The following is a 27995-nucleotide window of genomic DNA, read 5'->3' as shown; positions in this document are numbered from 1 at the left end:
CATCTGTCGCGACAAATCGTCTGTCGTTTCCGCAGTGAGTGGGCTCTGAACCTCTGAACTACCAACCTCTGAGATGCCAGAAAGAATGCACAAGAACAAAATAAAAGTCCCGCGATTAAGATATAATAATACAAAAAGAATACAATGGTCGAAATTCGTAACAATTTACTAGAAAATGTTAGCAGACATAGAATATTGTTTAACAATATTCAAATAAGGAAAATAGTTAATAGCCTTACTATCACAAATAACATGATGGCATTGACTATTAACAGCATCAAGATGAATGACTACTAGATATTATGATAACAGTAATACAAATAAAACTTTATTTATAATGCTACTCAAATGTTTTTTTTGTAATTATAATAATCAACTAGAAAATACTTTAAAATCCCAGTGTTCAGACCATTCATATTGCACTGTACAGTTCACTGTAAAATTACACTCAGTAGCACCTTTAGTATTCAAATCACTGAGTTTCCACACCCAAGGTCGTCATTGCTATTATTGTGGCCATTTATATGTGGACAATAAGTTGAAATGCAATCTGTCCTTTGGGGTTAGGACCAGGTCCCCTCCATGGGGGGACTCCGGGGGGTAGGCTGCTGCCACAGTCCAGGTCTGGATGAAGCACAGGAGCCGGGGGTTGGCGTCCTGAGAAGCAGCCCATCTCAGAACTGCAGACCTGGGGAGAGGAGGAAAGAGAGAGGAAAGAAAAAAAAAGAGAGAGGAAAGATTCAGACAAAGAAAACGCAAGATATATGAGGGCTGGCTTTGCATGCAGTCTCTCTGTGGGAGGATCCACTTACCTCGGTGTGTGTGGTGTGTTTGTGTTCTATGTTGCTTCTGTCCGCCCTGCTCTGCTCCCAGTTGCAGTAGCACGTTGTCTCGAGTTTCCACAGTATGTGGGGTTTAAAGTGAACCACACACACCCAGGAAGGCCTGCCCGCTCAAAGACCTCTGCATCACGGTTGACAACTCTATGGTGTCCCCCTCCCAGAGTGCAAAGAACCTCAGCGTGACCCTGGACAACACCCTGCCGTTCTCTGCAAACATCCAAGCAGTGACTCTCTCCTGCAGTCATGCCCTACAACATCCTTTTTTTTTTTTTACAGATAGCCAGGGGCACACTCCAACACTCAGACATAATTTACAAACTAAGCATTTGTGTTTAGTGAGTCCGCCAGATCAGAGGCAGTAGGGATGACCAGGGATGTTCTCTCGATAAGTGTGTGAATTCGACCATATTCTGCACTCAAAATGTAATGAGTACTTTTGGGTGTCAGGGAAAATGTATAGAGTAAAAAGTAAATTATTTTCTTTAGGAATGTAGTGAAGTAAAAGTAAAAGTTGTCATATAAATAGTACAGTACAGATACCCCAAAAAATGACTTAAGTAGTATTTTAAAGTATTTTTACACCACTGCCTTCAGGCTATGCTCAAACCCTACACCCCAACCCGAGCACTCCGTTCTGCCACCTCTAGTCTCTTGGCTGTGTCACCCCTACAAGGGGTCAGCTCCCGCTCGTCCCAGTCAAAGCTCTTCTCTGTCCTGGCACCCCAATATTGGAACGAGCTTCCCCCGGACGTTAGGACAGCAGAGTCCCTGCCCATCTTCCAAAAACATCTGATAACCGACCTCTTCACAAAGAATCTTGATTACATCCCACAGCGACAAAATAATACAAATAAGACTTGCACTTCCTACTAACACTGACTTTGCTGATTACTTTGAGAAAAATGTACTTACTACAACTGTGATATGTGGTTGTCTCATCTAGATATCTTAACATGAATACGCTAGCTAAGTCGTTCTGGATAAGAGCATCTTGCTAAATTACAAAAATGTAAAAATAAATAAATATATGTCATATATATGTCTATGGTGAGTGTAGGCACCTGAGCTGAGCCATAGGACAGATTGCCTTATTGAATCATTCTTGTAACAGTTGCTCTCAAGACACCGTAGATCAGGATAGATTTCTTGTATTTTTAAATATCATTGGCATCATTACAGAAATGGCAAAGAGTACAGCATGCAGTATATTATAGGTTATATATATATTATATAGTTGATATATGACGTCAAAAGATTGCAAACGATTGTTGGATTGTCATCAGCACTTGTTTCAGTGTAACACTTAATACATACAAAGCAAGAGTTGCAAATAATTGATGATGAGTCATGCTTTGGTTTCATAGAGTTTCTTTGTCATGCTTGAAAGCGCATAGATAACCTTTGGGTACCCAAGAGCAACGGTAGGGTGGACCTGATACCAAGGAAGGGTTTACTCAGCGCAATGATGCCACCTAATGGACATTCTGGATAGTCATTGAAATAGTCCGCTCGACATTATAGTCTATATTATGTGTTTTAAGTGTTTGTGTTGTGGCATAAAGAGTGAAAATAGCTGGTGATTTCCTGATCAAACAGACAAAATAGGATGAAAACACATAATCCAACACTCATTTTGGTCATAAATAAAACATGCATTCAATACTGTAAACATACAGTATAATAGTGCAAAATCATTATTCAAAATCATTCTTCATTATAGGGCTGATCCCATTTAGTCGACTGGTCGATTAATTGGCCGAATGGCTGTTGGTCGACCGAGATCACTTTAGTCGAGCAGTAGCAATTACTATAAAAAAAATGTTGATGGTGCACAAGACACCTGTCTGATTGGCTCCTGTCTCAGTGGACTAATCCATTTCGGAGGCCAAGGGGATGGCACAGCCCATCACTCTAAGACATGTGATACTGAAATTGTATATGGTTATATTATGTACAAATAAATGGTGCAACACTAATAAATCTAATATTATTTCATAACAAATTAGTTTTCTCCCGCGTTGGATACGGTCGCTGTCTGCGGTTCTGAAACGATCTTCAGTGCGCCGTAGAATTGGCGCCTTTCCCTATGTTGCTATGTGCATAATAGCAAAATTAACCAGCATATTGGGATTGAGAACAATGCGGCGGAGGCAGCAGCAGAAAATTGAGGAGCGAGGAAACTCAAATTTAATTAGGTCTATAATCAATAACCTAACTGTTAAATGTGCCTGGCTTTATAAATCATCCATATATACAGTATATCTACAGAAATAAGACAGATCTTGCTTCTGTTGCCTGTTTGAGTGTTTGTTTAATAACCTACTGATTCCATGAGCACCACGTCTCATGCAACGGCAAAATGTTGGCTAAAGCAATTTCACAGATTCGGCTGTTTTTAATCTTTTCTATGCTGTAATAAAGGCTTCACCATTTTTTTCCCGTTAGAACAAACTGGTATTACATAGAATTTATTTAGTGTTGTTTACACTGTTCCAAACAGGCAGAAAAATAATACTGTAATCTAACAGCACCGGTTTGTCACACATAATATGCACGTAGCTCTCGCTCCTACACACTCCTTTTTCTTGATCTCCTTCTTATTGTTATTATTACAATTATTATTATGATGATCATTATAATAATAAGTAATGTCGTTATCATTAATAGGCTTTGTATTGTAACCTTGTATAACCACCATTGAGCTGTAGGCCTAAGAGCGCGTCCTGTTTAGTCTTAATGCCGTAACTTACTTAGGCCTATATTTCAATATATATGCTACTGTATCAATCAACCAATCATTAATTTGATCATGCCATCACACAGCATACGAGACATTCATGCTTTGAAATGCACTCAAGAATTTTTGTTTTACAATTAAATAAAGAGAGCTTTGAATTATTAGCCTAAACAATAAATAAACCGCAATTCCCGAAAGAATGCAACTGTTTTTAGTCTGCTGTAATAAAGGCTTTATATATTATTATTTTCCCATTAGAACAGACTCTTTGGTACACTTATTTATTTAGTGTGGTTCCAAATGGTTAGAAAAAAATATAATATTGTAATCCAACAGCAACTGCTTTGCACACATAATACTCACGCAATGCTTGCGCCTATACCCTCATTTTTCTTGATCTCCAGTAGTTTCCACAACTAAGTCAAATGTCTTCCACAGATCTGACTTCCCCTTTCCCTCCTGAGCAACCAGCAAACATTAGCCCGTTTCGAGTTTCTTTTACACGTCCTCTGCATCCATTTTGCTGGTCGACATTACTGTGTTCTGAGTTTGTTATAACCAATTTATTGATGTGATTATGATAGGCTATAGGTCAGGCCCTATTGGTCACATGCATGCGATGCTTACATGTTTCACGTAAAGAGAGCAAGGGTTGTGGGAATAGGGAATATTTAGGGAATAGGGAATTAGGGATTTCGGTAACAGAACTTTTCAGTCAGAAACAAGTAACAAACTAAATGGCTGAAATTATGTTGCAGTTTCAGCACGGACAGCGCAACAAACACTTGCTGTGCTGTGGTGCCTTTTCGCTGCAGTAGGGAGGAGAGCGAAACAACGTGCGCTAGTCACACAGGCACTCAATGTCTTTTTTTTTTAACACAGTGTGACCATCGGACTCTTTCGAGTCATTTTTGTGTGAAAATTATTTAATCAAACAGTGTGCTTAAAGCATCGGACAAGCTCAGTGCATATGTAGTTGATTTTACTCAAACACATACGGTGTGTGTCTATATATGGAAAAATAAGTTAAAAAAATTATACCAATGAATTGTTCGAAAGAACAGGATAGCTCTCGGTCGACCAATATTTCTTTTTTGTCGGGGACAGCCCTAATTTGTCATTATAACAGCAGTCTTGATTACAGTGAGTTCATTAGGAGGTATAGGCTATTTGGTTTAGGGACCAAGGCACCACATTCATATCACATAATTAAATATCATTAATATAATACCCACCCTCAGACCCCCGGACTGTCCCCCCCAGGCTCTGGGTCTAGGCGGTGAGAGAGAGAGGCTCTGGGTGTAGGGCGTTGAGATAGAGAGGCTCTGGGTCTAGAGTGGTGAGAGAGAGGCTCTGGGTCTAGGGCCGAGAGAGAGGGGCTCTGGGTCTAGGGCGGTGAGAGAGGCTCTGGGTCTAGGGTGGTGAGAGAGAGGCTCTGGGTCTAGGGTGGTGAGAGAGAGGCTCTGGGTCTAAGGCAGTGAGAGAGAGGCTCTGGGTCTAGGGCTGTGAGAGAGAGGGGCTCTGGGGCGGTGAGAGACAGAGGCTCTGGGTCTAGGGCAGTGAGAGATAGAGGCTCTGGATCTAGGGCGGTGAGAGAGAGGGGCTCTGGGTCTAGGGCGGTGAGAGAGGGGCTCTGGGTCTAGAGCGGTGAGAGAGGGGCTCTGGGTCTAGGGTGGTGAGAGAGAGGCTCTGGGTCTAAGGCGGTGAGAGAGAGAGGCTCTGGGTCTAGGGCAGTGAGAGAGAGGGGCTCTGGGTCTAGGGCGGTGAGAGAGAGGCTCTGGGTCTAGAGCGGTGAGAGAGGCTCTGGGTCTAAGACGGTGAGAGAGAGAGGCTCTGGGTCTAGGGCGGTGAGAGAGAGATGCTCTGGGTTTAGGGCGGTGAGAGAGAGGGCTCTGGTCTAGGCGGTGAGAGAGAGGGGCTCTGGGTCTAGGGCGGTGAGAGAGAGGGGCTCTGGGTCTGGGGCGGTGAGAGAGAGGGGCTCTGGGTCTAGGGCGGTGAGAGAGAGGGGCTCTGGGTCTAGGGTGGTGAGAGAGAGAGCTTTACCCAGCTGATAATGCTTCTTCATGGGCTCAGCCCCCTGCTTCACTGGGCACTTCTTCAAAGGATTCCTCCTATCAAACGCTGCTGTGATCTCAGCCAGTGTCCTGCCCTTGGTCTCGGGCAGTGTGAGGCCCACAAACAGAGAGGCCGCCACACAGACGCAACAGAATGGGATGAAGCAGAACGCATCGAGGTAACTCACTATGAACGGAAAAGCCATGCCTACTATCAAGAGGTTGATCCACATGAGGGACCCAGCCACCATGTAGGCCGCGGGCCGAGCTGTCTGGTCAAAGATCTCAGCAGGCAAGATTCCCGTCACCCCGGCAGGGCCCATACCGAAGCTGAGGATATAGCAGAACACACAGGCCATGCTGAGATAGGGCATCCCTGGGACAGAGTAGCCCTGGAGAGTCAGGGCCAGGGTGAAGACCAGCGCCCAGACCGCCATCAGGGCGTATCCACCACTGAGGAGCATCTTGCGGCCCACACGCTCAATCAGCAGGTTACACACGGCGGAAGCAGTGAACTCGCAGGCCCCCGTGCCGATAGACACATACTGGACCTTCTCCACAGGGATCCCTGCTGCTAAGAAGATGTACGAGGCATAGAAGTAGATGGAGTCGTTACCACACAGCATCATGGCGCTGCTAGCAGCCATGACAGTGCGTAGCTGAGGGTGGAGGGAGCGGTTGGAGAACAGGTCCCAGGGGGTCTGACTCTTGGCTGTGGCCCCGCCGGTGTCAGCCTGCTCCTGCAGCATCTCCTCCATCTCCAGGCTGAAGTCGGCCCCACCACGGAACCTTCCCAGAGCCCGGGCGCACGCCTCCTTGTTTCCCCGGTCCATGAGCAGGTAGCGGGGGCTCTCAGGGAACCAGGGCAGGGTGAGTAGCTGGAGGAGGCCTGGGAGGGCGTTGCTGGCCAGGAGGTAGGGCCAGAGGGGCTCGGTACCCAACAGCTCCGTCAGACCCACCACCTGGCCCAGGAAGATCCCGAACGCAGTGAACACGGCCGAGGAGAAGGCCACAGCCCCACGCAGGTGTTTGGGGGCGCTCTCTCCGAAATACATGGGCTGGACGTTCATGCTCACCCCAGCGTTGACCCCCGCTAGCAGGCGGGCGAGAATAATCATCTCAACGGACCTCGCCGCCCTGCTGGTAAGGGCGAGGACTGCACCAAGGAACAAGAAAGAGTTATTGAGAAGTAGTGAGTTCTTTCTGCCACAGCGGACAGCCATGGGTCCTGCCAGAAGAGCCCCGGTCAGGCCACCCAGGGAGTAGGCAGACACGATCACGGTCCACAGCAGGGTCACCTGGGAGGTGTCCAGGCCGGTTCCCCAGCGCTCCCAGTATGTGTCATTGATGAACCTCTGGATGTGGCTGGTGGGGGCGTTGATGATGGAGAGGTTGTAGCCATACTGGAAGGTGCCACCGATGGCAGCGGAGCACACCGTCAGGGCCAGGGTTCTGGAATTGCCTGCTGGCCTATCTGTCTCTGTTTCTGTGTCATCATCCTCTCTAACATTCATTTGCAAGATTTGAGACTGTGTTGATTCTAGACACACAGTAAATAAAGTAATCTACGAGCCAGAACGGCCGATATGGCAGGCCAATATTTCACCTGTTTCTATAGCGTGAGGGATCTTTACTTGATAGCTACTGGACAGGACGCTAAATTCTATGCCCAAACGTAACTCGACCGTCAGAAAAATAAGAATTAGGGAGGGAGTCTTACCATCTTGATGGAACTGATTCACAACTTTGGCACAGAACTACATTTATATTGAAAGATTCTGATTCGGGATGACGCTAGCTACTGTGTCCCCTTGAAGTTGAAGGATATTGCCAATCCGGGTACCTCGATGAATCGGAAATTCAGAATACGTGCTTGCCAATCAAAACGCAGAATACTTTGTGGTGGGCGTGTTCCTTACTTGTGACGCGAGACTAAACTGATAGTCAGCACTCATTGGCTATTCAGGAGAGAGACGAAGGCGCGTAGATAGATAACCTGCGTTGAAACGAACATTTAGCAAAGAAGTTGTTTATCTTCAAGGTGAATCCATAATTCGATATATTTGAATTATTTGTTAGCATTCTTATTTATTGTGAAATACATGTAGTAGCTATTCAGACAGCGAGTCAGCCTGCTGCTAGAAATCTATTTAGCTAGCTAAGTAATTGATGTTAGTTGACCAGCGTTAGCTTAGAACAAGCTCAGCTGATGCTTGCTAGTTTTCGATTTTTAACTTTAGCCCCAAAACGCCATGCACGTCCTAGTGCCCACTACTAGTCAAATGGTTGTTGGAGCTACTTGAACTTAAGGAAATCATCTTCTTACTAGAGACCACCCCTCAGAGCCTGATTCTTCTCTAGGTTCCTGACTTTCTAGGCAGTTTTTCCTAGCCACCGTGATTCAACATCTGCATTGCTTCCTGTTTGGGGTTTTCAGCTCGTTTCTATATAAGCACTTGGTGACATCTGCTGATGTAAAAAGGGCTGTATAAATACATTTGATTGATTCATCCAATCAATCAAGCATCCAGTACAGTAGCTAGCTAGCTAGCTAGCTCGAATGTCAGCTAGTTATGTTAGGAGTTAATTTTGAATATGCCAGTTGCAGATACAGTAGATCCAATCAATCAATCAATAATCCAGTACTGTAGCCAGCTAGCTAGCTCCAATGTCAGCTAGTTATGAGTTCATTTTGCATATGCCAGTTGCAAGTACAGTAGATACAGAATTGTAACGTGAATGCTACACTTCACTGTCCCCACAGTACATTACCACAGATTTTTCTTCTAGCCCAGCACTTGCTAGTCAAACACTGGATTCAACTATATTCAACTAGTTAGCTAGTTTAATCAGGTGTCTTAGTGCTGGGATATAACAAAAAATGTGTGCACACCCTGGGGTGGGTCCATGGGGAAACACTGAGCTACTTGTCAACTGTGTGTGTGTGTTTCAGGCACCATGCAGTCCAGGCGGTGGTTTGGCGGGGCTGGGTTTAGCTTTGCAGATGACCCAGTCACGGAGACGTTGTCCCAGGCCATCCGAGGCACAGGAGAAGAGCTGGACCGAGAGCCAGACGCCGGGGTGCTGTTTGGCAGCCTACATGGGAGCGTGGTAGGCCTCCGGTATTATACCGGCGTGGTAAGTAGCTATCTATCTACCAAAAGGTCAAGAAAAACTCCTTGCTAAATCCGTTAATCTTCAATTGTTCCAGGAGTTTGTCCTGAACACTCTTGGCTTTAGGCTGACTAACATCTTGCTACTTTCACTTATGTGTCACAAATAGGCCTTTAGAATTAATGACCCTATTATGTGTGGGTAGGTGAACAAAGGGGAGATGGTGTCTCTGGTGCGTCAGCCTCAGAACCCGTTCGACCGTAACGCGGTGATGGTGGCAAACGTCTATGGCAGTCAGGTGGGGCACATCAAACGAGAGCTAGCCGCATCGTTGGCTAACATCATGGACAACAACTTCGCCAGGGTGGAAGGGTGAGTGAGAGCAGGGATGACCGTGCCCATGGGTCCTGTCAAAGTTCATGTAGAGGTCCATGGATCAGTGTTTCTAACTGATTAGCAGCCGTGTGTGTGTACAAGCCAAGGTGATGAGCTGTTTTGTGTGTGTGTTTAGGGTGGTGCCGTTCAGAGTGAACAACCAGTTCACCATGCCTGTAGTTCTATCCTTCTGGGGGAGAGAGGAGAACAGAGATGCAGTGGTGAGGCAGCTAACTTCACGCGGATTCAAACTGCAGACTGGGCCTACAGGTACACACACACATGCTGACACAGGTACACTCATATCCTCCTCCTGGGCAATCTCTTGTCTCACTGTGTGTGTGTGTGTGTGTCTCAGTTGGGAAAAGTATCATGCGTGTAGACGGTTCCAGAGATCCGCCCAGGAAGACTGTCCTACTGACTGCAGAAGAGGTATTATACTTCCAACCATCTGCTTCCCAAATGGCTCCCTATTTAGTGCACTACTTTTGACTGGGGGATGTAGGGAATAAGGTGCCATTTTGGTCACAGACCCTATACACTAAAACAAATAAACTTAGGCTACATACAGTATAAAGATGAACACTGAGATATTTAAAATGATGATTACCCACATCTGGGTTGTCGTATCACGCCGTTTCCTTTCCTCCCCTCTCCTGCAGTTGAAGAATGCATTTGACAATTTATTTGAAAACCTGATGGAGGATAAGAATGGAGAGAGGGAGGCAGCGGAGGTGAGTGCATGTGTACTTGTACGTGTGTGTGTTTGAGAAAGAGAGGAGCGGGAGAGAGTGTGGATAAGACAGGAAAGGAGGAGGTAGAAATCAGAATAGACTCATGGCTATTTGTGTGTGTGTGTGTGTGTGTATCTGTCCATCTACAGGCGGTGTGTACTCCGCTGCTGCCCCACCAGAAGCAGGCTCTGAGCTGGATGTGTGTGTGTGAGAACAACACGGCGCTACCCCCCTTCTGGGAGGATAAGGGGGGGCTGTTCTATAACACACTCACACACTCCTCTGTTAGGGAGAGACCACTGAGGGTCCGGGGGGGCATACTGGCTGACGACATGGGACTGGTGAGACGAACACACACACTGATTACTGACAATGTACAGTACACAAACACACACACCCTTCCCCATCACCACTGTGGTTTGTGTTTTCAGGGGAAAACGTTGACCACCATCGCTCTGATCCTCTCCAACTTCCACCACGGGAAGCCTCTGTGTGAACCGGTAAGTGTTCTGATCTGAAGTGGGTTTCCTTCGTGGCCACTGATTGGTGAAAGGATTAGGTGATAGATTTCTCACATCTGTTCAGATCAGGGTTGGGGTGACTGGGTCAATTCCATTTTTATTTCTCCAGTCAATTCAGAAAGTAAACCCAATTCCAAGTTTTCCTTCTTGAATTGAAATGGAATTGACCCCAACACTAGTTCAGGTCAGCTGTCATGAAGTGAAGACAACAGCCTCTGTGCATGCATCTCTGAATGTCCTGTCAGTGACCTGTGTCTCTATATGTCTCTAGGAGATGTCTTCCCCTGAGCCAAAGGCCTATACCACCGCAAGGAAAACCCCTGAAGGTAAGTGTGTGTGCTCAGACATTTCAGGTGCCTGCTCTCGCTCTCTCTCACTGATGTTGATTCTCTCTGTCTCTTGTCTGTCTGTCTCTTGTCTCTTGTCTGTGTCTCTTGCTCAGGGAAGAGTGGAGATGGGGATCAGGCAGAAGCGTCTGGGGCTCCCGCTGGCCACTCCCCTTGTAAGAGGTAGGTTAGAGCCTTAGCATATAGCTCTCTGCTTGCGTATGTTATCACCTCTGGTTTCTGTCAGGACAAATTGTGTGTGTTTCAGAGCCAGTCAGGCTGTACCCCAGGTGTTGTGTGTGGACATGGTGGAGGAGGATGGGGACGAGGACTGGGTGCCTGAACAGAAAGGTAGAAGTCCCTAATACACACACTACTACTGTTTGTGTGAGCACATGCAGACTCAGCTGAACTAATATCTCTGTCCTTCACCACACAGCAAAGGGAAGGCCACAGGGAGGCAAATCCAAGGCCACCCCAACAAAGAAAGGTAAATCAGCTGTGCGTGTGATTTTTGTCCCTGCTAATGCCATGTATATGTGGTGGTCTGTGCTGCAATACAATCCCATCTGTCCTTTCAGCTGCTAAGACCAAAGGGAAAGCAGTCAGCACCTCAAAGAAAGGTAAGACAGCCGTCTTTACAAGTACTGGCATTTAGGATTTGAAAAAGAGTTTGTAAAATGTCGCCTTAGGCTTTGCATGCAAAGCTGGGTGTCACGTGTGTGTTTGTGTGTAGGGGGTGCTGTGTTGGAGGACCTGGACTTTGCAGCAGCTCTGAGTGGGTTAACACAGGGAGCTCCTCAGAAGAAGCGTGTCGGTGAGTTCAGTGGTGAATATATGGTGGATTTATTATATTGCTCTGCCATGCAGCATTGATATACTGATGGTCTGTGAGAACATAGCTACACACAACCACACCCATTTGATGACTGCATTCTTTGCTGTGTGTGTGTGTGTAGGGAAAGGTAAAAGTGTAGTTGCGCCGGTAGAAGCTTCCTCCTCCCAAAGCACAGACGACCCAGCAGCCAGAGCCACTCTCATCATCTGCCCCGTATCAGTACTCAGCAACTGGCTGGTGAGAACACGCACACACACACACGGTCACTTTAACGCATGCACACACACATAGTCAGTCACTCTCACACACACACACTAACATGTTAACTTGTGTTGTAGGACCAGTTGGAGCAGCATGTGCGAGCGGACGTCAAGCTGAATGTGTATCTGTACTACGGCTCGGAACGCAACAGGGACACACACTTCCTGTCCTCACAGCACGTGGTCCTCACCACCTACAACGTGCTTGCTGCTGACCACTCGGTGGGTGGAGGGGGTGTGTGTATTATAGCTCTGGATTTGGGACTGGTAAACTGCAACGCTCTCTCTCTCTGTCTCTCTCTCTGTCTCAGGGCAGTGCTAGTCCCCTCCATGCAGTGAGCTGGCTGAGAGTGGTCTTGGACGAGGGCCATGTTATCAGAAACCCAAATGCCCAGCAGAGCAAGGCCGTACTCAACCTAAACACACAGAGACGCTGGATACTCTCAGGTACTAGCCCCACACACACACTGCTAGTGGATAATGTCAAGTGCTGACGTAGAACATGTGATAAGCCCACAGTGTCGTTTGTGTCCAGGCACTCCCATCCAGAACAACCTGAGGGATCTGTGGATGCTGGTGGCGTTTCTGCGTCTGAAGCCGTTTGACGTCAGAGAGTGGTGGAACAGAGTCATACAGAGACCTGTCACACAGGGGGACAAGACCGGCCTGCAGTCAGTACACACACATATTGTCAATAACAGCGAGAGAGTCGTTCACAGAGTCATGCTAGCTTGACTGACTGGCTGGCTCGTGGTTTTTAGAGCCCTCCTGCTAAAGTGGCAACAACTGATCTTGACTTCAGCATCTCACATTTGTAACAATGGCTGACACAACTCAAATGTGTGTGTTTGACCCGCCGTGTGTGTGTAGGAACCTGCAGGCGCTAGTGAAATGTATCACGCTGCGTCGTACGAAGACCAGCCGTGTGTGTGGTCGGCCTCTGGTCTCTCTGCCAGAGAGGAGCGTCAGAATAGAGGAAGTGGAGCTGACACAGAAGGAGAGGGAGGAATACGAGCTGGCACGCACAGAGGGACGCACCACCATTAGCAGGTGTGTGATTGTGGCCGTGTGTGTTTTACCTGTGTGTGGCCGTGTGTGTTTTACCTGTGTGTGTGTGTGTGGCCGTGTGTGTTTTACCTGTGTGTGTGTGTGTATAGGTACGTTGCAGAGGGGACCGTCCTCAGGAACTATGCAGATGTTCTGGCTATCCTGGTCAGGCTGAGACAGTTCTGCTGCCATCCTGACCTACTGGGCAAGACAACTACATACACAGGTAACACGCATATATGGGGAAAGCTATTGTAACTTTTATAACTGATTGTTTTGCTGGTATTTTGAATAACCCACATGCATACATTTCTAATGAACCCCGTCCCTGACACCCCTCTTTCTCTCCCCCCCTCTCCAGGTGTGGTAGCTGTGACTCCTGCAGAGTTGAGAGAGCGTCTGATAGTGAAGCTGAGGCTGGTGCTGGGCACTGGCTCTGATGAGGAGTGTGCTGTGTGTCTGGACTCTGTCCGTCTGCCCGTCATCACACACTGTGCACACGTCTACTGCAGACCCTGCATCGCAGAAGTCATACGCAGCGAGCAGGTAGCTAACTACACACACGCCATGTCTCTCTCTCTCTCTTTCCATTGATGCAGGCATTGCCCAGGGGCACTTATTGTCTGTGTGTGTGTAGGAGCAGGCGCGGTGCCCCCTGTGCAGAAGCCAGATCAAGGCCAGTGAGCTGGTGGAGTTTCCTCAGGAGGAAGAGGAGGAGGAGAGCAACCTCTTGGAGAACTGGAGGAGCAGCTCCAAGGTAACACACACACACACACACACCTGGAGAACCACTTTTAAGGTTACACACACATTTGGACATCTGGGGTATATTCATTTGTGCAAACTGTAGCAAAATGTTTATTGGAAACGTTCAGGTAGTCCCTCCCTGTTTGGGTCTGTTTGATTCCTACTGAATACCACCCTGTAGAAAGTTGTCGTGCCTATAATTTTTGTTATGTGTGTGTATATTACTGTATGTTATATACACTACCGTTCAAAAGTTTGGGGTCACTTAGAAATGTCCTTGTTTTTGAAAGGAAAGCAATTTTTTTGTCCATTAAAATAACATCAAATTGATCAGAAATAAAGTGTAGACATTGTTAATGTTGTAAATGGCTATTGTAGCTGGAAATGACAGATTTTTAATGGAATATCTACAGTGGGGAGAACAAGTATTTGATACACTGACGATTTTGCAGGTTTTCCTACTTACAAAGCATGTAGAGGTCTGTAATTTTTATCATAGGTACACTTCAACTGTGAGAGACAGAATGTAAAACAAAAATCCAGAAAATCACATTGTATGATTTTTAAGTAATTAATTTGTGTTTTATTGCATGACATAAGTATTTGATCACCTACCAACCAGTAAGAATTCCGGCTCTCACAGACCTGTTAGTTTTTCTTTAAGAAGCCCTCCTGTTCTCCACTCATTACCTGTATTAACTGCACCTGTTTGAACTCGTTACCTGTATAAAAACACCTGTCCACACACTCAATCAAACAGACTCCAACCTCTCCACAATGGCCAAGACCAGAGAGCTGTGTAAGGACATCAGGGATAAAATTGTAGACCTGCACAAGGCTGGGATGGGCTACAGGACAATAGGCAAGCAGCTTGGTGAGAAGGCAACAACTGTTGGCGCAATTATTAGAAAATGGAAGAAGTTCAAGATGACGGTCAATCACCCCCGGTCTGGGGTTCCATGCAAGATCTCACCTCGTGGGGCATCAATGATCATGAGGAAGGTGAGGGATCAGCCCAGAACAACACGGCAGGACCTGGTCAATGACCTGAAGAGAGCTGGGACCACAGTCTCAAAGAAAACCATTAGTAACACACTACGCCGTCATGGATTAAAATCCTGCAGCATACGCAAGGGGGACAAGACCACACTGCTCAAGCCAGCGCATGTCCAGGCCCGTCTGAAGTTTGCCAATGACCATCTGGATGATCCAGAGGAGGAATGGGAGAAGGTCATGTGGTCTGATGAGACAAAAATAGAGCTTTTTGGTCTAAACTCCACTCGTTGTGTTTGGAGGAAGAAGAAGGATGAGTACAACCCCAAGAACACCATCCCAACCATGAAGCATGGAGGTGGAAACATCATTCTTTGGGGGATGCTTTTCTGCAAAGGGGACAGGACGACTGCACCGTATTGAGGGGAGGATGGATGGGGCCATGTATCGCGAGATCTTGGCCAACAACCTCCTTCCCTCAGTAAGAGCATTGAAGATGTGTCGTGGCTGGGTCATCCAGCATGACAACAACCCGAAACAGACAGCCAGGGCAACTGAGTGGCTCCGTAAGAAGCATCTCAAGGTCCTGGAGTGGCCTAGCCAGTCTCCAGACCTGAACCCAATAGAAAATCTTTGGAGGGAGCTTCAAGTCCGTATTGCCCAGCGACAGCCCCGAAACCTGATGGATCTGGAGAAGGTCTGTATGGAGGAGTGGGCCAAAATCCCTGCTGCAGTGTGTGCAAACCTGGTCAAGACCTACAGGAAACGTATGATCTCTGTAATTGCAAACAAAGGTTTCTGTACCAAATATTAAGTTCTGCTTTTCTGATGTATCAAATACTTATGTCATGCAATAAAATGCAAATTAATTACTTAAAAATCATACAATGTGATTTTCTGGATTTTTGTTTTAGATTCTGTCTCTCACAGTTGAAGTGTACCTATTATAAAAATTACAGACCTCTACATGCTTTGTAAGTAGGAAAACCTGCAAAATCGGCAGTGTATCAAATACTTGTTCTCCCCACTGTACATAGGCGTACAGAGGCCCATTATCAGCAACCATCAGTCCTGTGTTCCAATGGCACGTTGTGTTTGCTAATCCAAGTTTATCATTTTAAAAGGCTAATTGATCATTAGAAAACCCTTTTGCAATTGTTAGCACAGCTGAAAACTGCCAGTTTTATAGCTTATTTAATCAGCACAACAGCTTTTAGCTGTGCTAACTAATGATCAATTAGCCTTTTAAAATGATAAACTTGGATTAGCAAACACAACGTGCCATTCGAACACAGGACTGATGGTTGCTGATAATGGGCCTCTGTACGCCTATGTAGATATTCCATTAAAAATCTGCCGTTTCCAGCTACAATAGCCATTTACAACATTAACAATGTCTACACTGTATTTCTGATCAATTTGATGTTATTTTAATGGACAAAATAATTGCTTTTCTTTCGAAAACAAGGACATTTCTAAGTGACCCCAAACTTCTGAACGGTAGTGTATATTACTGTATGTTCATAGAATCCGTACTCCTGGCGAATGGTTTCATGTGAGATAAGATTTGATGGCTTCTAGCTACTGTAATGCACAGCCTGATCAACAAACGGTGTGTGTAGGTGGATGCTCTAATGTCTAGTCTGCTCAGACTGCGCAGTGAGGACGACAGCATCAGGAGTCTGGTTGTCTCTCAGTTCACACGCTTCCTCACTCTACTGGAGATCCCACTCAGGTAACACACACACACACACACACATACACACACACACACACACACACACACACACACACAGAACACATTTTTTATATTTTAATCCGGATCACTCACACTCTCTGTCTCTCTCTCTCTGCCTCTAGGGAGGAAGGTTTCAAGTTTGTGCGTCTGGACGGCACTATGAGCCAGAAGAGGCGGGCTCAGGTCATCCAGGAGTTCCAGAGTGACGCCCCTGGCAGCCCATTGATCATGCTGCTGTCACTCAAATCTGGAGGGGTGGGGATAAACCTCAGCGCTGCCTCCCGTGTCTTCCTCATGGACCCAGTGAGTGTGTCAACTGTTTAGCAATCTACACTTTCCTCACACACAGACATACACCTACACACTCTGACATTTGTATGTGTGTCTACAGGCATGGAACCCAGCAGCAGAGGACCAGTGTGTGGATCGGTGTCACCGCCTCGGCCAGAAGAGAGACGTTGTCATCACTAAGGTCAGAGGTTACAGGGCTGCGGGTTGTGGGTAATGTAGTCACTACGGTATATAGTTTTGGTGTGTAGTTTTATAATGGACACAGAGGCAGAAGCAGTGTGTGTGTGTGTACATGCAAATATTTATTGTGTGTGTGTAGTTCATAGTGAAGGGCTCCGTGGAGGAGAACATGGTGAAGATTCAGAGGCAGAAGCAGGATCTGGTGGAGAAGGCTTTTGGCACCAAGAACCCCAGTGAGAGGAAGACGTCGCGTGTTGATGAAATCCGAGCCCTGATGGAGCTGTAGACGCAAGCACCAAAAACAGCACTACTTTTGAACAGAGCCCTATCGGGCAGGCCGACGTGGCAGTTGACAACCTCCGTTATTATCCATTACGTTTAGAGGGAATGTTCTGCCAGCTGTGGGACCAAACACACACACAATGCCCATAGTTTAGAGCAGTTGTTCCTGATACTGCATATGTGGGAATAAAGTTTCTGTAATAAACCATACATTGGTCTTGTTCAATTTTTGTTTTTTTTGTCCTACATTCCCCACAAAGGGAAATTCATAGCTCAGGGATCAAACCTCTGTAACATCCTCTAGGAGTCTAGGGAATGGGTGAGACATGAGTTTACTGTAGACTTGACTTACTTGCTTTACTTTACAGAGCAGAGGAAAATAATATGAGGCTAAAGGGATGTGAATCAAACAAAGGGGTGTAATTCCTAACAAAACTCAGATCAGAAATAATCTTGTTACCAGTCTGTTTGCGTCCCCTTTTTGGCCAACTGCCATGTTATTATACCAAACCATCAGATACACACCGGCGGCAGGTAGCTTAGTGGGTAAGAGCGTTGCGCCAGTAACCGAAAGGTTGCTGGTTCTAATCCCCGAGCCGACTAGGTGAAAAATCTGTCGATGTGCCCTTAAGCAAGGCACTTAACCCTAATTGCTCCTGTAAGTCGCTCTGGATAAGAGCGTCTGCTAAATGACTAATAATGTTTGTTTTTAAATGCAGGCTAGATGGTATTTAACACTAATAGACAATGTTTGTGTCCCGAATGTCACCCTGTTCCCTATATAGTGCACTACTTTTGACCAGGGCCCATAGTTTATGCAATTTTTTTTGATAATTTATCAATTTCTCTGGGATGTTCGCCTATAACCAGAGAATGTAATGGTCAATGGAAACATTTTTTAATTTTTTATGAGAAAATAGAACTATAATGAGTCATTACCATTTGGCATACTGTAGCTCTCTCTGTGAGTGTGTGTGTGTGTGTTCGTTCCTGTCTCGCCATTCTCTCAATGTTGTTCCTATACACAGTCGGTAGAACAGGAAATGATACAGAGGCAGTCAGGCAAGTTGAAACCTGTGTGCACACACACAGGGAAGTGGTAGACTACTAGGATTTATAACTGACACAACAGGACCTCTAAACACACAGGACTCTTGGACAAGTGAACTAATGTCATGGAAACGATATGCTGAAAGAGATTTACCAGGTTTAATATGATGGAATTTTATGCAAATGGCAGGTGTTATTAAACACACTCTGACATCTGGGAGCCACTGAACATTCAGAGAGAAGAGGACAAAGTTGGTACAAGCCTTCTTGCACTTCCAGGTAGGCATATTTATTGTATCGTCAAGCCTTGAATTACATTGGTTTTATTGTAAAAGTTTGCTGTGATGTTAGTGTGCATTATTGTGACGGGATTCCCTTTGAACAACACTTAGGCTATTCCCTTGTTAGTGGGGATTAAATCATAATGTGTGTAACTTGTTCTGCATTACATCTCTATTTGATTCGTTATAATGTAGGGTTGGATTTTTACTGTAGGCTTTAGCAAGATCAAAACTTTATTTCAACACCATATCAAGCAAGTTACTCTAACTCAAAGAAGATGTTTTAAATGCTTTCTCACTAGGACATTAGATCCAAGTACAATATCCATTGTCAACAAAAGACAAGTGTTATGATGACAGATCAGATGGTCCACTCTGAATGGGTAAGAATGGAGAGGGAATTGACTTGACCAATTTGACTTCTGACCAGTAATTGGTCCTGGTTGTCAATGCTTTCATAATACTTAAATTAGAGGGAGGAACTGACTTCTGTGTTTTCTGCAGTTCTCCATGGGTCTTTGGAGGCCTTATATGGGAAACTGAGATTGCAGCTTGACTGTGGGGTGAGCTGAGAATCGTCACCCCAGGGTGGTGCAGGGCTACAGGCTTCCTGTTCTGTGTGCTCTGTTTGCGTGTGTGTGTGCCTGTGTTGTGAGTCTATAGTGCTCTAAATTTGGGGTTAGGGCGTTCTGCAATGCAGTGACTGCTGTCAGCAACTTCCTGTAGCAGTATTTTCATGCACAGCGATGGGAACCAACCTTTAATTGTGTCTGCCTGCCCATTTTTCAAGTTAAAATCATGGAACAAAAACAGCTATACTGGTCAGTCTACATAATAATAATCTGTCAGGCAGAAGTGTATCATGTTGCTAGAGGACAAAGATGGATGTTAGTAACTGAGTACTCCCACCACAGAGATCCTATTAAATTAGTTATAATATGTAATTCTGTGAATCCCACAATGTTGAGGTTCCCCAACGCCTACTACCATTGTAGCAGAGTCCTGTCTCAGTTTACTTGATCGGAATTTGTTTTCATCATGTTTCTAATGCAAATAAAGTGTATGTCCCAAATGCCACCCTATTACCTATGGGCCCTGGTAAAAAGTAGTGCACTATAAAGGGAATAGGGTGCCATTTGAGATGCACAAAATTTAAAATGTACCCTATCGACTGTTTCCAGCTCCAAGATGACCTCTTCTGAAATGTGACTGTCTGCATCTCAACACAGAGGCCCCAGCTAGCGGAGCAGCTGACTGTATAGGCCTACCTACAGTAACATGGAGATGGTGCAGGTGGAGTTTGAGTATGAGTACACAGGCAGGGACGGGGCTCTGGTCTCCATCAAGCCCAACGACAGGTAATTGAATTGAAAATATTTATTGTCCATAAAATATTTCACAAAATGAAAATGTGTCTTCAGCTTGTGGTTAAATTAGTACAATTACAAACAAACAGATCAGACAACATGATATAGATGATACAACTTAGCAATACATATACAGTACACACTGTTTTGCACAGCCCAAACACATTGTTTACATTGCCTCTTTGGGCCTGTAATGTTCACAGGTACATACTGGTCTCCAGGACCAACGACCACTGGTGGCACGTCCGGAAGGACCAGGGCACCAAGCCCTTCTACATCCCTGCAAAGTATGTGAGGGAGCTCTCTCTGGAGACCCAGGGCCCACTGGACCTCACCGATCCTGGGTCTCAGAGTCACACATCCCCGCAGGCAACAACTGACTGTGAGCCACTGAAGATGTCTAACAAAGGTCAAAGGCCAAGCGCTGTGATGAGGGTCCACGTGTCCACGGATCACTCTGCGAGATCACTTTCCACTCACAGGAAGTCCGCGTTTGGGGTCTCACAAGACATCGATGATATCAAGCAGTATGAGCACGTGAAGACAATGGTGGGACTGCAGACCTCAAACAACGAGACTAGAGATATTCCGCCATGTGATCTGAAGAGGCATAGTTTAGCTCCAGGTGTCTCATTCACCTCAGCCTCAGACGCTCCAGGCCTTGGTGATTTGCTGCAGCACCCTTCCCTAAAGCTCCTTGTCCCACCCGAGCCCACAAGTGGACTTCCCCAGTTGCAGTCAAGCCCTCTTCTGCTTATCAAGGATCCAGTTGAACAGCAGAACTCAGACGGCCGGATGATGAAAACACTAGCAGGGGATCCTAGTGGGCAATCTCATTTATATCAGGACTCCAATATCTATGAGACTATATCAGATATACCACGCTCAGAGTTGACAGACATAGTGGGAACAGAACTGGCTGGATCTCTGGTTGCAATGAAAACACCAGCAGAACAACAGCAGAGCCTGGATCAAACGTGTGGTCCGATTGATGTTACAGCCCCTTCTCCTTCGGATCAGGTAAGATTGAGAGTCAGTGATTGATTTATTGATTGATTGATCACTGTAGACATGCGTAACATCCTACATACATTCATAATAAGCAAGTATTTTATTTGACTTTATATTGATTAATATATGGCTATTTGTAAAGTATGTGATTTGCACTTCAATGGAAATAACTGTTGTTATTACTAACTTCTGAAACCAGAGGGCACTGTAAAGTAATGGTAGAATCAGAAAACCAGTCAGTATCTGGTGTGTCCACCATTTGCCTCATGCAGCGCAACACATCTCCTTCGCATAGAGTTGATCCGGCTGTTGATTATCATGCTAAAACATGAGATGATGGAGTCGGATGAATGGCACGACAATGGGCCTCAGGATCTCGTCACTATCTCTGCAGTCAAATTGCCATAGATAAAATGCAATTGTGTTCGTTGTCTGTAGCTTATGCCTGCCCATATCATAATCTCACCGCCACCACGGGGCACTCTGTTCACAACATTGACAGAAAACCGCTTGCCAATACAAAGCCGTACATGTGGTTTGCGGTTGTGAGGCCGGTTGGACGTACTGCCAATTTCTGTAAATCGACGTTGGAGGTGGCTTGTGGTAGAGAAATGAACATTCAATTCTCTGGCAACAGCTCTGGTGGACATTCCTGCAGTCAGCATGCATCTGTGGCATTGTGTTGTGTGAGTCTGAGCCTTTTATTGTCCGCAGCACAAGGTGCACCTGTGTAACGATCATGCTGTTTAATCAGCTTCTTGATATGCTACACCTGTCAGGTGGATGGATTATCTTGGCAAAAGAGAAATGCTCAATAACAGGAATATAAACTAATTTGTGCACAAAATCTGAGAGAAATAAGCTTTTTGTGCATCTGGAAAATGTTGGGCCCAACACTTTACATTTTGCGTTTAGATTTTTGTTCAGTAGTACATGCAGTATGGAAAACTGGAAAGTCAGTAAACATTTCCACATATTCAAAGTCACTGCTGCCTACTATCTGACTGTTTATTGGGCATGCATCTGTCCTATGTCCCACTGTTCAGCAGCCTGATGGCTGATGGAGTGAAACTTGCCTTGCTCCTATTCTTACTGAACAGTGGGACCCTTAAACATTGGGCAAGATTGTGTGTGGGGTCCTCTATGATGCATTTGGCCTTGTTCCTTGCCTGTTTATCATAGAGGCCCTGAAGCCCCCTGTACTGCAGCCCGCAGAGCTTGGACCCTAGATTCACAGTCCGCCTGAGGATACCCTTATTAGCCACTGACAGAAAGTCGGCACACTCTCTCTATATGGCAGGTGTAGTAGTTGGAGAGTATCCGGGTGTTAACATTCGGTTGTCTCGGTCTGCGATGGAGGTACAGTCATTGTTGGCATTTTTTATTGATGTTCTTAGTGTTGGCATTAAAAGAGAGTGTGCTGTCCATGATGGTTCCCAGGTACTTAACTCCCCACTCTCTCTTCACCATCCAGGACTAGGTGTCTCACTGGGTCTGCCTTCCTCCGGAAATCAATTAGCAGTTATTTTGTTTTGTTGATGTTGAGTGTGAGGTAGTTGTTATTGCACCAGTCATGAACCCTTCATTGTAGTAACCCTGTTGTATTTATTTTAAGAAAAGGAGAGGTCTGATTTGTTCCATGATTCATAGAGGAATTATTACTGTACTCAATGCTTACATCCCAAATGGCACCCTATTCCCTATACAGTACACTACTTTTGACCAGAGGCCCTGGTCAAAAGTAGTGCCCTATATAGGGGAATAGGGTGCAAATTGGGACTCACACAATGAATCACAGTCACAGATGAGAACTAGGTGTATGACTTCTGTCAGATTTCCCAAAAGGTCATGTGGTCTACAGGACTCAGCTAATGAATCACAAACTATCACATTCAGAGAAATGCTGTATTACCTTCTGGGATCCAAAAACATGAGTGAAAATATGTTTTCAGTAAGAGAGCCTTGTGATCTGCATTAACGATACATGGTGAGAATGTCGTTAACAGAATGCAGTGTGTTCGGTTGAAAGTTGTGCTGTTAACTTGGTTTATCCATAAAAAAATTTATCCATAAGACATGCATGAGATGGTAAAATCCCTGCTAATGTATGGAAAGATTCCTAACATAGCATAGCATATATTGGCTGTAGTAGGCTAAATTCATTATTCTATGCCAGCTCATCTACATATGAATACACACACACCATTTTGTGTGCCAGTCCAACGGGGTAAGGGGTGCCCCTAGAATGCAACTGTAGGGTCCAGACCAGCTGATTCTAGTGTTCTATCTGGTCAGGTTGGTGCAACTGTCTGGAATACGTTATGCGGGACCAAATCACTGTTAGGTGCGTATGGACCTATGCAATTTGATTGGAACATTTATAGGTATCTGTCAGATTTCCCAAAAGTGGTATCCTCTTTCTACCTCTTAAGTCATTATTTTTACTTTAGTGAATGTGTGTCGGGGTTAGCGGAGAGTTGTTGGGGCAACCACATAACAGGTTCATTCTGCTGGTTCGAATAGATAGGCTTCCTACTGTAACCAGAAAGGAAAGAGTTAATCAGACATTTAGGCTACGGACAAACCAACCACTCCCAAACGGCTGGTTGTAGTTGCTTCCAGCTGCTGCACGTTGCCAGAGCACCCGTGACATTGACGAGAATTATCCAACCATAAAAAATATGAAACTTTAGCGAATGCAAATTACATTGAATAGAGTTGGTTGGTTTGACAGGCGCAACATAGTTTTTCAGAGAAACCTGAAACTTTCCGCGAGTCCGCTGTCATCGTTGGTTCACCTGTTCGGAGGTAAAGTGACGTATGCCGCTTCTAGTATCAGGATGTACAGTCAAGCATGGAACAATTTGTATCCATCTCGGAGTAGCCTATATATTAGGTACATTTTATGAGCTCCACTCACGATTTTAAAGTTATTACATTGTTGCGCGTGGCAATGTGAAAACATTCAGATTGCTGACTAAACTAGTTTGCAAAGTTTGACAGTAGGAAAGTAGCCTGTATAGTAGGCCTACATTGCTATAACAGAACTTGATCTAGTTTGCAAACTGAAACGTGTATATCTATTCCGATTAAAGTGAATGGGTATTTAAAAAGCTTAGATAAAGCCACAGCAGATATTGGTTTATTTTCTAAAATCGGTTTTACCATAATAAGCTATCCCTAAATTACAGAAAGGCAGAGATCTGGTTTGTGGCTCTCAACAATCCTCCTCAGTGGAATGAATGACCTCCTCACTTTCCCCTGTCTGTCGGGACACAGAGCCTACTTCCCAAATGGCACCCTATTCCCTATGTATTGCACTACTAAAAGCAATGAACTGTATAGGGCATAGGGTGCCATTTAGGACGCAGAAAGCTGCAACTCATGTGGAGGTGCGAGGACCTCTCAAGTTGAGCCCCACTTCCCCACAATGGAGGTCCCGTCTCCATGGTAATGTGTGGAGGTTTAGAGTTTAATGCAGAAGAAGCAGCTAGCTAGGGCTTAGGTTAGGTGGCAGTGCCAGCCATGCCATGCAGTGTGTGTATAGGCTGTGCACACTGGCAATCAAGCTCACATTTAGGTCATTCTCAAATCTTTGCTCATTCTATCTGTACATGACATGTACTGTAGGCTAGTTCCATTGCTTCCTGAATTGAAGCCCTCTAGGTAAATATACTGAACAAAAATATAAACGCAACAATTTCAAAGATTTTACTGAGTTACGGTTCATATATGGAAATCAGTGAATTGAAATAAATTCATTAGGCCCTAATCTATGGAATTCACATGACTGGGAATACAGATATGCATCTGTTGGTCAAATCAAATCAAATGTATTTATAGAGCATTTTTTACATAAGCAGATGTCACAAAGTGCTTATACAGAAACCCAGCCTAAAACCTCAAACAGCAAGCAATGCAGATGTAGAAGCACGGTGGCTAAGAGAAACTCCCTAGAAAGGCAGGAACCTAGGAAAAAACCTAGAGAGGAACCAGACTCTGGAGGGTTGCCAGTCCTTTTCTGGCTTTGCTAGGTGGAGATTATAAGAGTACATGGCCATTAAGGCCAGATCGTTCTTCATGATGTTCAAATGTTCACAGATACCTTTAAAAATAAAAAACAGTTGGGGCGTGGATCAGTAAACCAATCAGTATCTGGTGTGACCACCATTTGCCTCATGCAGTGTGACACTTCTCCTTTGCATAGAGTTGATCAGGCTGTTGATTGTGGCCTGTGGAATGTTGTCCCACTCGTCTTCAATGGCTGTGCGAAGTTGCTGGATATGTGCAGGAACTGGAACAGCATCCCAAACATGCTGAATGGGTGACATGTCTGGTGAGTATGCAGGCCATGGAAGAACTGGGACATTTTCAGCTTCCAGGAATTGTGTACAGATCCTTGAGACATGGGGCCGTGCATTACCATGCAGAAACTTGAGGTGATGGCAGCGGATGAATGGCACGACAATGGGCCTAAGAATCTTGTGACGGTATCTCTGTGCATTCAAATTGCCATCGATAAAATGCAATTGTGTTCGTTGTCCGTAGCTTATGCCTGCCCATACCATAACCCCACCGCCACCATGGGGCACTCTGTTCACAACGTTGACATCAGCAAACTGCTCGCCCACATGACACCATACACGTGGTCTGTGGTTGTGAGGCCGGTTGGAAGTACTGCCAAGTTCTCTAAAACGACGTTGGAGGTGGCTTATGGTAGAGAAATGAACATTACATTCTCTGGCAACAGCTCTGATGGACATTCCTGCAGTCAGCATGCCAATTGCACTTTCCCTCACAACTTGAGACATCTGTGGCATTGTGTTGTGTGACAAAACTGCACATTGTAGTGGCCTTTTATTGTCCCCAGCACAAGGTGCACCTGTGTAATGATCAAGCTGTTTAATCAGCTTCTTGATATGCCACACCTGTCAGGTGGATGGATTATCTTGGCAAATAAGAAATGCTCACTAACAGGAATGTAATCAAATTTGTGCAAAACATGTGAGAGAAATTACCTTTTTGTGCGTCTGGAAAATGTCTGGGATATTTTATTTCAGCTCATGAAACATGGGACCAACACTACATGTTGCTCTTATATATTTGTTCAGTGTACATACCTTTGATTCATCTGATATGGTTAGTTGGCTAAGCTGTTCTGGATGAGTGGCAATAAATGGCCCTGTGGCACCCCTGATATGCAGCAACAAGGGAAGTGTTCCAAATGGCACCCTATTCCCTATTTAGTGCAGTACTTTTGACCAGGGCCCATAGGGCTATGGTCAAAATGTGTGCACTATAAAGGGAATAGAAGGTTCCATTTGGGACAGAACCTAGGGCTGTTCTGCACTTATTGTTGTGTCTGAATTGCATCATCTTACATGTCTTGTAACTGTAGCCTTCACTTACACTGTACCATAGGTCTTTGATCAAAAGTAGTACACTATGTAGGGAATAGGGTGCCATTTGGTACCAAAAGTAGTGCACTTTTTAGGGAATAGGGTGCGATTTGAAAGTAGTGCACTTTTTAGGGAATAGGGTGCCATTTGGGATGCAGTCCTTCATATAATATTTAGAGCTAAGCAGAAGCCCCATGAAGGTTAAAATAAGCACTGTCAGTTTCTAATTAAATTTACTGTCAAAAAGAATGCATGTGTTTGATCAGAGATTTTTGATGGGAAAGCCCTTCCCTGAAAGTTTTCATTGAATACTGACCACTGTCTGTCTATAGCCTTGATCATCCAAACTAGAGATGTTGATGTCGGTCCAATGTTTTCATGTCTCAATAGGACCAATGTCCCAAAGATCTTTTGAAAGAGATGCCAACACGTATTTTCGACTCAACATACAGTATCTCAACCCCTTTGTGGTTTTGACAGGGTGCGCTGTCGTTTCAGCTGACTGTGTGTGTGCACTTTTGTTTGTGTGTGTGTCCATTCTCCCGTGCTGTGATTGGGACTAGGACTGGGACTTCGAGAGGCACTGGGAACCCTGAACAGACAGCTTCTGAGTCTGAACAGATCACAACATAACCTACAGACAGACAATACAGCAGCTGTTGTATGTTGCTCTGTTCTGCAGACTAAAATCACATGCAAGGAAACTCTCATCTGTTCCTGCTCTCTGACAGAATAGAACACCGGGTAACGTGTTGTTCAGGGAAAGGACATACAGGTCAATCCATTGTCTGATTGTTCCCCTCCTCAGCAGCAACACTGGCCCAAATGGCACCCCATTCCCTATATGGTGCACTTTACTTTACTTACTACTTTTGACCAGAGCCCTATGGGCCCTGGTCAAAAGTAGTGCACTTTAAAGGAAATATGGTGCCATTTGGGACTATCTGTGAGTGAGATGTTTTCATATTCAATTGAAGCTGTTGGCCTTCCATTATAGCTGTGCTGCTCAGGGATATTATGTTTTATTGTGGTCATTTAGCCTTGCTAGTGTGAGTGGTTAGTCTTGGTTTATTGGTACTAGTGTGTGAACCAGAGCAACAGCTCGTATCACTACTGGAGCCCATAGGGTTCAAAAACAGTGCACTACAATGAGAATAGGGGGTCATTTGGGACACATGCTAGGCATGGCTTCTTAACTGAAATCATGGGGAGGTTATTTGAGAGTAAGGATGGGTGAATACGTTTAGATGAATCCAACATTTAGGCTAACACGTGATGTCATGATCCCGAGACTCTGTGGAAAATGGTTGGACTATCGAGTGGAGTGGACTATCCTAGTTAAATAAAAATGAACTCAGTTGACATGAAAGTTAATGTAGGAATGCATTGCTTATATGATCAATTTATTCAGCAATTCCTTAACTATTGTTATAAACGCAGTGGCGCAGTGGTCTAAGGCACTGCATCGCATTGCTAGCTGTGCCACTAGAGCTCCTGGTTCGAATCCAGGCCGGCCGCGACCGGGAGACCCATGCGACGGCGCACAATTGGCCCAGCGTCATCCAGGGTAGGGGAGGGAATGGCCGGCAGGGATGTAGCTCAGTTGGTAGAGCATGGCGTTTGCAACGCCAGGGTTGTGGGTTCGATTCCCACGGGGGGCCAGTATGAAAAAAATATATAAAAAAAATAATGAATGCACTCACTAACTGTAAGTCACTCTGGATAAGAGCGTCTGCTAAATGACTTAAATGTAATAAACAAAATATTAATGTGAAAAAGGATAGTAATAGTGTTGATATCTTCATGTT

At 45.2% G+C, this 27995-nt stretch overlaps 3 protein-coding genes across 3 annotated transcripts in view; 2 read left to right on the top strand and 1 right to left on the bottom strand.

Annotated features, from left to right (window-relative positions):
* Positions 1-299: 299 nt before the first annotated feature.
* On the bottom strand, positions 300-7436 carry LOC311100857 (solute carrier family 2, facilitated glucose transporter member 11-like). Its single transcript, XM_084141849.1, has 2 exons — positions 813-7436; positions 300-688 (listed from the first exon to the last, which is right to left on the bottom strand). The coding sequence occupies exon 1, from the start codon at positions 7145-7147 to the stop codon at positions 5477-5479; it is 1671 nt and encodes a 556-aa protein (XP_083997975.1). The 5' UTR covers positions 7148-7436; the 3' UTR covers positions 300-688; positions 813-5476.
* Positions 7437-7597: 161 nt separating this feature from the next.
* On the top strand, positions 7598-17289 carry hltf (helicase-like transcription factor). The gene is made up of 26 exons (XM_084141383.1): positions 7598-7674; positions 8587-8771; positions 8953-9119; positions 9259-9392; positions 9481-9554; positions 9785-9856; positions 10006-10197; positions 10288-10356; positions 10649-10703; positions 10820-10886; positions 10972-11054; positions 11143-11193; positions 11285-11326; positions 11440-11520; positions 11663-11778; positions 11880-12023; positions 12113-12248; positions 12337-12472; positions 12672-12851; positions 12959-13074; positions 13210-13394; positions 13486-13605; positions 16211-16323; positions 16449-16629; positions 16718-16798; positions 16937-17289. The coding sequence occupies exons 2-26, from the start codon at positions 8592-8594 to the stop codon at positions 17081-17083; spliced, it is 2922 nt and encodes a 973-aa protein (XP_083997509.1). The 5' UTR covers positions 7598-7674; positions 8587-8591; the 3' UTR covers positions 17084-17289.
* Positions 17290-18165: 876 nt separating this feature from the next.
* The window catches only part of LOC311100729 (rho GTPase-activating protein 27-like), a 41118-nt gene continuing 31288 nt past the window's right edge, over positions 18166-27995 (top strand). The window contains exons 1-3 of the mRNA XM_084141690.1: positions 18166-18408; positions 19592-19768; positions 19981-20797. Of these exons, the coding sequence (XP_083997816.1) occupies positions 19689-19768; positions 19981-20797 (897 nt within the window). The 5' untranslated portion in view covers positions 18166-18408; positions 19592-19688. The remainder of the gene's footprint in view (positions 18409-19591; positions 19769-19980; positions 20798-27995) is intronic.

Source organism: Coregonus lavaretus (assembly GCF_964263955.1).
Source record: "Coregonus lavaretus genome assembly, chromosome: 25".
In the NCBI taxonomy this organism is placed as follows: domain Eukaryota; kingdom Metazoa; phylum Chordata; class Actinopteri; order Salmoniformes; family Salmonidae; genus Coregonus; species Coregonus lavaretus.
The sequence above is the reverse complement of the archived record's forward strand: the minus strand, read 5'-3'. Positions and strand labels throughout refer to the sequence as shown.